This window comes from Pseudophryne corroboree, chromosome 2 (assembly GCF_028390025.1).
Source record: "Pseudophryne corroboree isolate aPseCor3 chromosome 2, aPseCor3.hap2, whole genome shotgun sequence".
Taxonomy (NCBI): Eukaryota; Metazoa; Chordata; class Amphibia; order Anura; family Myobatrachidae; genus Pseudophryne; species Pseudophryne corroboree.
In genome coordinates, this window is record NC_086445.1 from 279590723 (window position 1) to 279605480 (window position 14758).

General features: G+C 42.4%; 1 protein-coding gene across 6 annotated transcripts in view; it reads left to right on the forward strand.

Annotated features, from left to right (window-relative positions):
• Window positions 1-14758, forward strand: part of ENOX1 (ecto-NOX disulfide-thiol exchanger 1) — a 1047374-nt gene that overhangs the window by 803113 nt on the left and 229503 nt on the right. For all 6 annotated transcript variants that reach the window (XM_063952856.1, XM_063952852.1, XM_063952853.1 and 3 more), the window contains one exon: window positions 5322-5480. In XM_063952856.1, coding sequence (XP_063808926.1) covers window positions 5322-5480 — 159 coding nt within the window. The remainder of the gene's footprint in view (window positions 1-5321; window positions 5481-14758) is intronic.

The window sequence follows — 14758 nt, forward strand, 5'->3', positions numbered from 1 at the left end:
TTCTACCCCCTTCTCGGGAGTCTGGAAGAGTTCTGCAGTATTTGTGAGTAGGTAAGTATTTCTAAAACTGTAGCACAGTAGTCCTCCCTTCTCCCAGTCAGGCTGTGGGTAAATGAAATCATCTGGAACACAGGGAAATCATTTTATTAACATTGTATTGCAAAGGAGAATAATTTGTGTTTTATTTGTAAGTTTAATGCATTGTCTGCTGAGTGGCATTCAAATATTATAATAATGTCATGGCTACTAAATATTACTTTCAGGCTGTCATGACATAAATAGCACAGCATGCAGGTGGACTAGGCCTGACATGTAACACTGTAGTGTTACTCGGACATCATCAGTACCCTGAGAGTAAAATCATGGATATTGAACTATGGAGGTACATCGTTTAAGGAGCAAAAAATGTACATTCAGAGTACGTAAAATTGGGGGGGGGGGGGGGGGGGGGGGGGGGAGTTGTACAGCATAATGAACAAAACATGGTCTAGGAGGAGAAGACATTTGTACCGCAGTTCATCATTTATTTGTCTGAAGATAGAGCTAAATGTCTGAGTCTGGGGAACGTATTCATCATGGAATTTGCAGCTGCACTTAACGCTTGTTTTATAAGCTGGTATAAAATTTTCATGAAGAAAGCTGACAGCTAAACCCTGAGAGCTAAATTGTAAAATTGTGAAAGGACAAAAAATGTGCGAGGGCAGTAATTAACATATCAGATTTTGAATGTGTAGCATTATTACTGGTCTCCCACAGGGCTTAGATTTAGAGTCATTGATTGTCACATTACATTATTGACAGTCTCGTACCTCAGTGCCCCTAACAACAGTATCCAGAATCTCTCATGTCTGAGATTCAACACATCCTTCCTGGTATCACCTTAAACTCAAAGGAGATAATTAATCTGCAAATACCACTCAGTGGAGCTATGAGTAACCACATTATTTAACATCTTTGCTACATCAAACACATCTCTTCATCTAGCATTTCATCTATTTATGATTTTATAAAAAGTATAATAATACTGTCAGTGGTGAGTTTTGCATTAGGCCCCCTGCATTACTGACACCTAAATCCTTCCCTGATTACTATTGGGAATAAATTTGACATTGATACATGATATCTTTTTATCATAGAACCGTCTATCAATCACACTAGAGATTTCATCATAAATGTTATGCGGACATACAGACATATTATATTGTTAAGAGTTTATTAAAATTGCTGTTACCCTTAGCAACCAGTCAGATGTCAACATTTAATATATATTTTTTAAGAGCTATAATCATCTGGTATCTTGTAATCACTTTCTATAACTATAATAATATAACATATACCTCTACATATTGTAAGCTTGCGAGCAGGGCCTTCTTACCTCTATGACTGATTGTTATTACCCAGTTTTGTGTTATCATTGTGTCCATTTGTAAAGTACAACGGAATTTGCTGCGCTATATAAAAACTGATAATAAATAATGTCCCGCACATATACTGTATGTAATTTACTTATGCATTGAACTGTTTGCTTCCAATATGTTATATTTAATCGGTTTTATATGTATTGATTCTGCCTACAAAACAAGGTCCTTTCTGCAGTTATTATTTCTCTTGCATTGCATAAAGAATTATTTTAACAATATACTGTAATAATAATTCAATGTCTATCTTATCTGGTCTTCCCAGTGATATTTCCAGACCTTGTCTATACTTCTAAAAGCTGCCACACACGGTACGATGTGTACAGACGATGCGACCAAAGATCAGACGAAGCAACGGACCACCCCACGGGAGCGTGCAATGATATCATGCATACACACGGGACAATATAGCTGTTTTATTGTTCCAAAGCGTCAGATCGTCAGCTATGTTGTTCTGTCTGTGGGGGTCTTTTAGTTTGGCTTTAGCAATTACATTTTATCCATAAGAATGGACAGAGTAGTCTCCTGTATATGATCTCATACCTTTTCATAGCAATTTGTAACTGACCACCCCAAGACCCTTTTAACTCTATTAAATGGATTGCTATAAAATGATCCTCACACACAATATGATCTAGAGCATGGGTCTTCAACCTGTGGCCCTCCAGCTGCTGTGGAACTACACATCCCAGCATGCCCTGCCTCAGTTTTAGCATACCTTAATAGCAAAACTGTGTCAGGGCATGCTGGGATGTGTAGTTTCACAACAGCTGGAGGGACACAGGTTGAAGACCCATGATCTAGAGCACTTCATTTTATTTGAGTTATTTCTTCCTTTGGAAATTTGTGCTTCCATCCAACAAGTTTACAGTACTATCCTGAATCAAATTCCTTCTGCTTCATCGTACTCATAGGCTAGTAGTTGATCTGTTGGACTACACTCTTCACTTTGCATCCAAGATTACAAATTACCAGCTTGTTGCTTTTACTTTACCACATTTTTGCTTTAACATTGTTAATGATACATCTCCGGGAATGTGTCGCGAGTATTGATACATAAGGTTGTGTTGAGATTACATAAAAGTTGTCATTTGAGGTGAATGAAAAATGTTCCACAATTCATTGGTTTAAAGCCACTAAAGTCTCTCTCTTTATGTTTATGGCAGCCTTGTGAGACAAAGTTCTAGACCTGACTACAGATGTGTCCTGATACATCATTGCTGCAGTTGTGCTAAACAGCCTCTTGGCGTATCAGGTCCCGAGAGTCTCTGCTAGTGTTGGGCGTCTTTTTTACCAACGTGTCTTACTTGCAATGTGATGTGATTACGACGCACCAGGATACTGTGCGGATTAATTTGATATGCGGCATTGTATATCTGTGTGCGACAGTTTCCAAATCTGTATATGAAGAGTCCTATTGGTGTGTCCTAGTTGCGTTGTGATTAAGATGTATTTTCACAAAAATTCAAAGTACAACGCTAGCAGAGTTGACCTGGACCCATGCTGCATAGCGTATTGAGGCTAGGTGTATGAGGACACAGCTGTAGCCATTTGTATACATTGCCCTAAGTGAGTTGCGATATTATTTTTATAATTCTTAATGCTCTCTCACCTGTGTTGAAACCTTTAATTAAATATGTTTGACCTCTCTTTCTTTGTTCAACAACGTTTTATTGCTACCTTGATTTTTATGCATTAAACAAAAATCTAAGAGAGAAGTATGAGCACAAATTTTAAGCTGGGTACACATCAGACGATGTGCAAACAACGCAATGTCATCAACGGTTTCCTTTGAACTCCTGGACACACAATATAGTATATACACATGGCCAATTGATATATTGTGTATCATTAGTTCATTTGGCCCTTAATAATATATCGAGTATATGTAGTGTATACACACTGAGTGATGTGCTGAAAATCGTTGGCCATATCATCAGATTGACCTGTATGCATGATTAACTTGAAGACACGATGAACGACTCACAGGAGCACGCGATAGTGTGTACACACTGGATGATGTGCACAATTTTAAAGTCCCGATCTGCCCGAATCGGTCACATCATTAAAAAAAAATCATCTGATGTGTGCCCAGCTTTATTCTACAGCTTCTTGAATCGTGGGTCTTTCTCATACTTATGCAAAGGGCATGGTTCACCATCATATAAATCTTTAAAATTGTTCAATGATTTCTTGTATTATATTGAAAATCTTTCCACGTAAAAGAATCAAACCCTGATTATGTATGTCACTATGAGAGAAAATCACGTTTGAGAAAAGTTACATGAATGCGGCTTACGAAGAGAGAAGCTACATACATAATTTACAGTGGCTGATGACATTTAGCCTCCTCCTCCTAATACATTACTTCATTGTAATATACTCTGCAGTTTATTGGGGTTTTTCACTGTGGTACAATGGTCTATGATGCTCTGAGTCAGCAGAGGTAAGGGTCTTCACTTGTGGACATTAGACAACATCATCAGCTCAACAGACATGGCAGCGATGCACATTAATAGTACATATATAATCGTAGTGGCAATAGTTAAGACTGTGTCCATAGTAACAAGCCTCCAATACTGTACAATGGATATGTAACAGTATGTCAGTAGAAATAACAGCTATTAGTAAGCTAGGAATAGTAGTAATGCCCAGCAAAATGCCAACTGGAGAAATAATGCCAAGTTCTGTATGGGGGACTGGAGTTTGCACTGACATAAGAAAAATGCTCAAATTCATATAAATATAAGATTGGAAAAATAATAGACTTATTTAAGTAATACTGTTTGATTAGATTACATTTTGCCAAAGAGTAAGTCCTACAACAATAAAACGAAGTGTGTATGTGCATGACTCTTCTCTGTAATCTTGTGGCACAAAGTAATGACACCCATAACAAGACTGGCCAGTACAAGAGTAAACCTAAAGTTTCCTACTAAGGGCATGAAACCTTCATTGAAGCAGAATAATACAGGCTTCAGCCTCAGTAAGAAGCTTTGTGATTGGCTGATATGTTATACTCTATAGTTTTAACCCCCATTGTGATATTTTAGCAATCTAAGTAAAAATAAAAAAATATATATTATTCTGTGTTGCAAAGAATATTTAAAGAATGTGCCAGATACTGTATCAGCTTTATCCAAACCTGTATACAGTTACTTCACATACAGCATTTATATTGGGATTTCTCTCTGCAAATACAATTATTGGGCCTCCCCTGGGAGGCTTTAATAATCATTTCCGACAGCTGGAAAAGGGAGAGCCTGAAATCTGTTCTTTTTTTCCCTTGGGCAGAGTGAGGAAAAATTATTTAGATTTGATTTGCCATTTAGATTTAACACCAGGCACCAATGACTGACAGATCCTCATTTTACCATTATTAAAAGATCCACTTGCAGACCTTACACTAAGCAGGAACATGTCTCCCTCTGTCCAGGGACCTTAAGACCTGTAAGTTGGGAGACAGTGGGTTAAGTAGACACCCGAGTGTTTTAATTGTATTCCCTGATAAAAGACATTTAAGGTAATGAAGCTGTTTTTTGTGTAAAATAATAAGACAATCTGAGAAGCCAGCTATCAGTAGGAAATCAATCCCGCAGTCAGAGCCGGAGACCTGTGCCAATTCAAACAACTGGTGTTGAGAAGCTGATGGTATTCTTACTGTTTGGTTCCAAACCTCTGTGGCAGTGTTTTCATTTTGTTATGGTTTTTAATTACATTGCATCCCCTTTGATTTCCCTGCATGCAGTGTTTACAAGCTGTTCTTCCCCCATTGAATAAATAGCTTATCACGCACAGGGAGGTCTGTGCTTTTCCCACAGAGTATGTAATGTTCTGTGTCAAAACATCTCATTTTTTTTTCTTTGTTTCAGTAAGGTAAATTGCTATTTCATGTTTCTACAGATTCAATCTGTGTACCTGGGTTTGATCCAAGCCTAAGTATGTTGACTGGCATAACTCCAATCAATCCTATGATGGCTGGAATGGGCCTATTACCACCTCCACTTATTGTGAAAGAAATCATCCACTGTAAAAGCTGCACCCTCTTTCCTCCTAATCCCAGTGAGTACCAACCCAAACCTCCAGCTTTTACATGCTAACCATATAGGATGTTCTGTAAAATGTGTCTCCAAATGTTGGGAATGTCATAAAACAGCATGACTTAGTTACAACTTCCAGTAGAGCACATTGTGATTTTGTGAATAGCTTCCAGTTTTCACTGCTTGCAAACAATAATACTGTGCACAGTAAAAATAATATCTGTTTACAATAAAATAACACAGCAAGACCCCCTGACACCCTGGCGAAATGGCTTTAGAACGTGTTGCTTCTTATCCATATACATTTGGAAATCAGAAGCCCCAGTGTATGCAGATGTGATGTGTGTGTCCTTACTGTGGTGGATCCTCCTCTTCAACACACATTGTGTTCGATGTACTTAACCTTCGATAGAGATAAAGTAAACGGAGATAAAGTAAAAACCAGCCAGCTCCTAACTGTCACGTTTCAGGCTGCGTTTGAAAACTGACAGGTAGGAGCTGGTTGATTTGTACTTTATCTCTGTCCACTTTAGTTCTCTCCAAGGATTAGTAAATAGACCCCTACAGTATGTCCTCTAAAACGGTTTCTTACATTAGCTGTTGTGTTTTGCTTTCGTTTGTTTTAATCTGGCTCACAGTCAGTTATTTGTCTTCATTTACGCACAGTAGTTACACAATTAAGTTTAATATCTAAATTGAGAGTATGAATGTCCTGTAGATAAACAGAAAAGCATTCCTTAATGCCTCTTATGTTATTTTATTATTTGTTTTATGTACTTTGACAGCTTATATATATAAATGCATTATTTATAAAATGTGAGTGCAATGAATCCTGCCCTAAGAGCCTAGAATCTATTTTTTCCCTTGGGCAGAGTGAGATAAAATTATTTCACTCCTTCATTGTCTCTGTACTCTTCTCGCATCGGCTACATGATATGCAGTCCTGCCAGCTGACTCCATCCGTCACAGTCTGACTGATCCAAGATGGTCTTTCCTCAGCCTGAGCTCCATGGCTGCAGTTTAATATTCATTGAAGCAGTCTCTGCCTTTCTCAGGGTGATTTAGGCCCCACTCAAATGTATCAAGTTTAAGTATTCATGAAATAGTGTAACCCTTTTATTCCCTATTGAAAATGATTATGAAATGCTTCTCTAGAATTATATAATAGGAATTGTAAATATATATCTATATATATATATACATACACACACACACACACACACACACACACACACATTAGGCCGCACTCTCAGCAAATACAATTAATCAGTAGTCAAAACGACCTCCTTACTTTGTTTCAATTTTATGAAAATTGCTGAAAATCTTTGAATAAAATTGGAACGCTGAAGTAAGGAGGTTGTTCTGACTACTTATTAATTGTATTTGCCAGGTGTGCCTCCTACGTGAACTTTGTGCATTTACATTTGTCACAACGGGACTATACCACAATGTTTTTATACTTTATTTTTTTTCCGGGCAATCAAATTTTTGTTGAAAACACATAGGATCCATAATAAGCTCACAGACCTATGTGTTTTCGCTGCCACAATCACGAAAGCAGGTCAGTAAATCAGGGATATTTCTTCGGAACCTCAGCAGGTCCCAAAAATAGTCCACGATAAGTGGCGGCATCGGGCTGACTTCAGGGCTAATTGGATAGTGTAGGGGCGATCAGTTAGCTTGCGGGCAATTGAATTCCCCCCATAATCAGCTACTTATGCATTAGCTGAACAGTACCTTCCCAGTGTAGCACACAGTTTTGAATATTAGACATTTAAGGTGAATCAGGTGAAACTGGAATGTGTCCTGATATTCAGTAAAAGTCAAACTGCTCAGACTCTGTTTATTTGGTCAGTAGTCAGACACAGGTTTCTGCATCGATGATCTGCTGAAGCCTCTATGGTCTGTTTTTCTCTGCAGTTTTCTAGCTTTACATTATAAACAGTGTGTCGAGGAATACTAATGGGGGGGAATGTGTAATGACAGTCAGAGCTAATGTCATTCATTCTGTTTTTTTATTTTCATTTATTTGCACTTTAAATTCAAAAGTTTTTATTGAGAAATTTTCATATACAGTACAGAAAAGGAAAACAAACTACAAGCCCTCCCCAGCAACTGACATACAATACAATAGTAACACTGCATTTGGTAGTCTCAAGGAAATTGTACAGATGAATAAAATAAACAAATAAATAACTATGTGTGAAATATTCTGGTATCACATGTGGTCCTTGTGTTCAGATACATACTAAAGTGCATTAGTACAGTAAAGTCAACGAATCATAATCATTTCAACTGACATTTTAGTTAAGCAGCACCATGTGACCAACAACATTCAGTCAGAGAAACAACTACCGGTGTATATACGGTGAATTCAACCACCTTTCCCAGATGCAATAGTATTTTGTTTCAGCATGTCTACTCATATATACATACTTTTTGTGTTTGACAACCTCGTTAGTAAGCGATATCCAGGCCGCGGTACAAGGACCGCTAGCGGACATCCAGAGTCTGGCTATACAGACCTTGGCCAGCATACAGAGGTTGGCAATATACCGTTGCATATTTTGATCAAGAGCATCATCATCAAAAGCCACTAGCAAACATATAGCAGGTGTGCAAGCGTCCAAGGGTATCCCTGTGGAAACCAGAACGTGAATAATCCCAAAATAAATTAACCACAGGGCAGGACCATAAAAGGTGCCAGAACGAATAATTGAATCTGTTGAAATCTCGCTGAAGTGGACGAGGTATGAGGGCCAATCAGGGCAGCGTCCCAGGCGTCCTGAGACAAGGCCCCCAGGTCCGCCTCCCATTGTGAACTAAGGCGTGGTATGTCAGTCACATGGTGTGAAGCGAGCAGGTTAGAGTATATCTGGGACGTGAGGTGGGAAACATCCAGGGATAGCAGCATTAGCCTAACAGGGGACTGTTGCAGCTGGATCGAATTGTCAGGGAATTGAGCAGAGCAGGCGTGCCGCAACTGTAAGTAGCGATAAAAATAATTATGGGGAATCGGATAATCTGACTGTAGTTGTGAGAATGATTTAAACACATTCCCAGAGTATAGCTGCCCAATAGCATAAATACCCCATCTACCCCATACTTCACGGAGCCTAAGACCCCTCAGTTCCTTAAACCCAATGGTACCATCTAATGGAGTATCCGGGTCCCAGCCCTCATTCAAAAGCAGAATTCCAGCTTGCTTCCAAATCATCACAGCCTGCTTAAATATCGGTAAGCCAATTAAGTTGTTATTGCAGTGCAATGGAGTGAGTCCAGGAGCCAAAGCAGATACCACCAGAGAGGGAAGATCCAACCCGGCCTCGTCTCTAAGCCAGTCATAAATATGTGTCAGTTGTGTGGCCCAATAATAAAGTCTAAAACATGGCACTGCCATACCCCCAGAGTCTCTATCCCGAGTTAGGGTGTCCAGTTTGATTCGCACTCTCTTGCCAGACCATATTATGGAGGAGATTAAACTGTCCATGTGCTTAAATACCGCTTGAGGGATATAAATCGGGGAATGCTGTAATATATATAACAACTTAGGTTGTGCCGTCATTTTAATGAGATTAATTCTCCCGGTGACAGTCAGCGGGAGCCTGCCCCATACCGCTATCCGAGATTTCAAGTAATCCAATTGGGGTTGTACGTTAAGGGTTACATACCGAGATGGGTCGTTAGATATCCATATTCCCAAGTACTTAAAGACTTCCACCCACTGAAGCGTGAGGGATATTCTTGGAGTCTTCGGACACTGACCCCTGAGCGGCATTATACAGTATTTGTCCCAGTATACCTGAATACACACCAAAGTCATTAATTATAGTAAGGATTATAGGCATGGTAATGGGGTAGTTGGAAACAAAAAGCAATATGTCACCTGCATACAAAGCTATCTTGTCCTCTCTCGGACCAGTTTTAAAACCGAGTACAGTCGCAGTATGTCTAATGAGACACGCCAACGGCTCCACCACCAGTGCGAATAGAGTAGGGGATAGGGGGCAGCCCTGCCTAGTTCCCCTCTGCAACGGGAATGAGGAGGAGATAAAGCCGTTAACCGATACCCTAGCCCTAGGGTTCGAATTCATCAATTTAACCCATTTAATAAAATCAGGACCTATCTCAAATTTCTCCATGGTCCGCCAAAGGAACCTCCACTCCACAGAGTCAAACGCTTTAGCAGCGTCCAATGAAACTATAATCGAGGAGTGGTCGTCCCCATGAGGGACCTGCAGATGAGTAAACAATCTCCTAAGATTAATCGGAGTAGATTTCCCAGGTCATGAACCCGGTCTGATCACCATGAATCAACTGGGCAATAACTGAGTTAAGTCTAATCGCTAGGATTTTGACATCGGTAGGCATCAGGGATATGGGCCGATATGACTCCATTCTAGTGGGGTCCTTATCAGGCTTCAACAAAACCGTAATCAGTGCCTCAGACATAGACTCTGGTACCGCCCCCTCCCTGAACATCCCTTCATAGAGAGCCAGCAATCTAGGCGCGCAAAATTCCCAGTGCTTCTTATAGAATTCTACAGGTATGCCATCCAGCCCCGGCAAAGTGCCCAGGAAGGACTTTATGGCCCTCTCCACCTCAGCCAGAGAAGTCGGGGAATCAAGAAAATCGCATGCATCAGGGGTCAGTGTCGGCAAAGAGACAGCATCAAGATACGACAGAAGGTCCTCATCCGTGCATGTCAACATAGTGCTATATAAATGATTATAGTAGTCAAGAAATTGATTGGCTATGTTGGGGGTTTGGTCGTACACAGTGCCGTCACGGCCTACAAGGCGGACCACAGTGTTAGACGGTTGCTCAGTACGCGCCAGTCTGGCCAGAAAGCCGCCGGGTCTGTCGCCAATTGCATAAAGTGAATGTTTAGTAAAGAGTATCCTATATTTAGCTTTGTCAGTCAAGCAGTCAGTCCATTCCCTCTGAGCCCGCAGAGTCTCCAGAGCAGCCTCTCTCTCCCTATATGATTTTTTGAGAGTCGATACTGCCCGGATAAGAGTACCCCGTAAGTGGGACTTAAATGCGTCCCAAAGTACAGATAAAGGAGCAGTACCCTCATTAAACTCCATGCATTCCGACCACTGTTCCTCTAGCGCCCCATCAGTTCCCAGCCTGGTAAGCCAGAAAGGATTTAACTTCCAAAATACCTGACCTCTCATCCCTCCTATATCTAAGACTAGGGAAACCGGGGACTGATCAGAGATTCCCCTGGTTTCATAGTGCACCGATCTGACTCGCGGTAGCAGTTCAGGAGAAACCAGAGCAAGGTCTATTCTAGAAAAAGCAGAGTGTGTAAGTGAAAAACAAGAATATTGTTTAATACCAGAGTTTCTTTGACGCCACACATCAACTAACCCCATGCCCTCCACCAATGCCCTAAAGGAACCACTGCCTTGTCCGGGAGGCATCCCAGCAGCCGTAAATCTGTCCAGGGTCGGATTTAGGGTGTTGTTATAGTCCCCCAGGCTAATGACGGGAGTTTCAGGGAATATAGCAAGAAACTCTGCAGCTTTTTTAAGGACTTCCGGGGAATACGGGGGTGGTATATAAAGTGCTATTAGCACAAAAGATACGGAGTGAATCTGGCACTTAATAAAAACTGATCTACCCCAGGGGTCAATCTGCACCTGCTCTATCGTGAACGGAATATGTTTTCTGACCAAGATGGAGACCCCCCGAGAAAAGAAGGTATAGGTTGAGTGATAAGTCCAACCCACCCATGGTTTTTTCAAAGACAGAACTCTAGCCCCAACTAGGTGGGTATCCATCAGACCAATGACGTCCGCCCCAAATTGCTTGAGCTGTCTAAGGACCAACGTCCTTTTAACCTTGTCATTGAGGCCTCGTACATTCCAGGAGAGAAATTTTATTAAATTAGTTGTCATAGTACCGTAGTGTGTCGTAGAACCGAGACTCCGCAAGCCCACACATCATCCAGCATGTAACACATTGCACTCCCAATATCACAGAAAGACACTTCCCACATACCACAATGCAGTTGAAGAAAAAAACAAACATCTCAACAGTTGCAAAACAATCCTGGTACCTACTCTCCCAGTTACCGCCCCAAACCTTGACAAACCTTTACTCCCAAATCCCACACCCCCCTCCCTGTATACCACCCCGAACATTGGCATACTTGGATCTCTACAACAAAAACTAACCCCTCGCCCCCCTTCTACCGAAAAAAACTTACTAAAATCCTAAATACCCAATGGCAAACCGGTGGTCAAAAAATACAGTGGCGACTAGACATGTCGCAGTGCCCTCCGTACATTTAAGGCATCCCCCCACAGGGGAAACTACAAGAACATTCTATATAACATAACATCGTGGCGTGAAGCATAAACTCTAAAATGCCCCAAACCCCAAGATTCCCCTAAATGGAACCTATTCAATGCCTAACCGTCTAATGCAGACCCCCTTACTACCCCTACCCAGCTACCAACCAGCAAGGGAACACACGTAGAGCCCACCCAGAGCCCTTGAACTTAGTAGTTACACAAAGTGGAAATAGGTGGCCGACTTTCAATATATTCCCCCCAGCACCTCTACAAATAGCAAAAAATTTAGGTCTAGATGTAAAAGAGAGCATCCACAGCAAAAGGATAACCACGCATCATCAATCCTCAGCCATAGCCCGTCTCGCCGGCCTGGCAGTGTCCAGCCACACGGAGGCCTCCCGAGGAGTGGAAAAGAATTTTGCCTCTCCATCCACCCCAATTCTCAACTTAGAAGGGAATAGCATGGCATAAGATATGTTCAGCTCACGAAGACGTCCCTTAACAGGGGTAAATTGGGCCCTATTCTTTTGGAATTCCACCGCAAAATCAGCGAATACGGATACGCGGGAGCCATTCCACAACAGCGGCTCTTTAGTACGATTCAGTCGCAAGACAGCATCCCTGTCGCGGTAATTAAGGAGCTTAGCTATCAAGGTACGAGGAGACGCCCCAGGTGGGGGAGGACAGAAGGGGACTCTATGAGCTCTTTCCACGGTGAAAAAGGGCGAGAAGGATTCCATCCCGTAGCTGTCAGTGAGCCATTTTTCCACGAATTTCTCAGGTTCTCAGGAGACTGGCCCTCCTCACGTTCCAGGAGACCTACGTTTCGCACGTTACACCTCCTCAGACGCCCCTCCATGTCCAGCAGTTTGAGTTGTACATCCGTTAATTGGGCAGTAATGGTGGTGACCTTGGCCCCCAGCGGCTTCACTGAGTCCTCAAGGGTGGACGTACGGGCCTCCACCTCACCTATACGTTCCCGGACCCTCTGAAGGTCATGATGTATAATAAACAGGTCAGATTGAACCTGACCAATTTTATCCGCCAGCCTAGCCTCACTAGCCGCCACAGCCTCCAGGACCTTCTGTAGGGCAGCATCAGGAGAAGCGGCCGAGCCACGCGGAGATTTGGGTGGAGAGGAGTCAGTCATGGGTCACCTCTTTACAGGTAGGATTAGACGACCGGGAGTACTTCTCCAGCTTAGCAGCAGCCGATTGCTGCGGCTTCACCATTATGCTGTAGTACAAGGAGAGGTACACGGGCAGAGGACAATAGTATAGAATAAAATAGCGGAGATACTGTGCAGGGTATAAATCAGACCAAGCACTGGTCAGAGAGAAGCAAATGCCCACACTTCCCAGACACACAGGAACTGTGGGGGTAAAATGGCGTTTTCCGCCTCTGTATGTCTTACACTGCAAACGCTGTAGAGTATGTGGATCACAAGCATCCACGGATCTCAGCAGATATAAACAGCAGAGCAGGCCACATATAAGCAGGCAGTAATAGAGCTCAGGCAGACGTACCTTCTCCCCTCTCAGCAGCTGCTTGTCTCCCCCCGCAGGGCGGGTGTATGTGCAATAATGGCATCGGGGCTGGGGCTCAGGAGGACAGGCACAGCAGGGCACAGGCGTATAGCAGACCTTACCCCACCGAGCCGCTGTCTCCGTCTTCTGCTGCGCCCGGTGCCGTCCTGCGCAAGAGCCACAGCTTCAGCTCCAGCCTCTCCCATCTGTGATGGCGCCGGCTTCTTTCCGCGCGCCAATCCCCGCAGCACTCTCCGGGTCCTCACGATCACGGCGGCCGCAGTACACAGTCCGGAGCAGGATCACCGCATTCAGGGCAAGTTCCCCCACACCACAGATGCCGCACAGGGAGCAGGAGGGACACTAGGATGAGGGAATCAGGATAGTTGGGACGGAGAGTGCTGATCAAAGGCTGCTACTCCATGTCAGCGAAGCCACGCCCCCTCCCCCCCATTTATTTGCACTTTAAATGACTGTTGCCCCTTGCAATGTCTATTGGGAATATACACCTACTGTATAGGTTTAGTTTTCAAATATGTGTTATCCTTAACAACGCCTGAAGCTAGCAGTCTGCTTGTGATATAAAATCATTTGCATACCTGTACTTGCCACATCAGCTTTTACACTGTGTCCCTCACTTCCTGTCATGTACTTTACTTGACTTTGGCTGTACAGCTATAGTTTGGTATTGAGTTTTCTCTGCGCTGCATAAAATGGTGGCGCTTTGTTAATTAATGATGAAATTGACAGAAAGTTCTGAGAAGCACAGTGAGCATCCTCCTATTACTACATGGTACATCCAACACTCTCCTACATACGCTTCAGTAATTATAGATGCCCAGAAGAAAATGGTTCATGTAGAAATGAGATTGCTGTATTATGTGTTTGTGTTGTGCGCTTAGATAATGATTCAATATTCTGGTATCTGCACGTTATTCTTGAAGTAGCAATAATAATAATAATAACAACCATACTCTCAAAGTGAACATAACTTTAAACAAAGCTGATGGCACCAGCTCATCGACTTTAATCGAAGTCCCTGTCTACTTAATAGCCATGGTGTTTGGTTTAAAAGACCATTCCTGATTGGCTGCCAGCTCTACAAGTGCCAGCTTACAAGAACTGTCAGGGGTTGTCAGTGCATGTGCTAGAATCCCAATTTTTATCCCTGGTACCCAATAGCCAGTGGTAGTGGTTTCATGTTTTAATGGGCAGATTACCTCTTGATGCAGGGTTCTGTAGCTTATTCGTCACCCATGAGGACTGCTAGTCCTGGTGTTGAGTATCACAGTGTGTTAATTGTAAGGGACCATCCCGCCTATATGCGCATAAAAAAAAATGAAAGCAACAAAACCTGGAGTTTGCCAAATTCCACTTAATACATAGGAAGATTGGTATACCTCCTGTGTAAAAGAAAAACTCTGGATGGCGGTTCCATGATATCTGATTTATCAAGCATTGGAGAGAG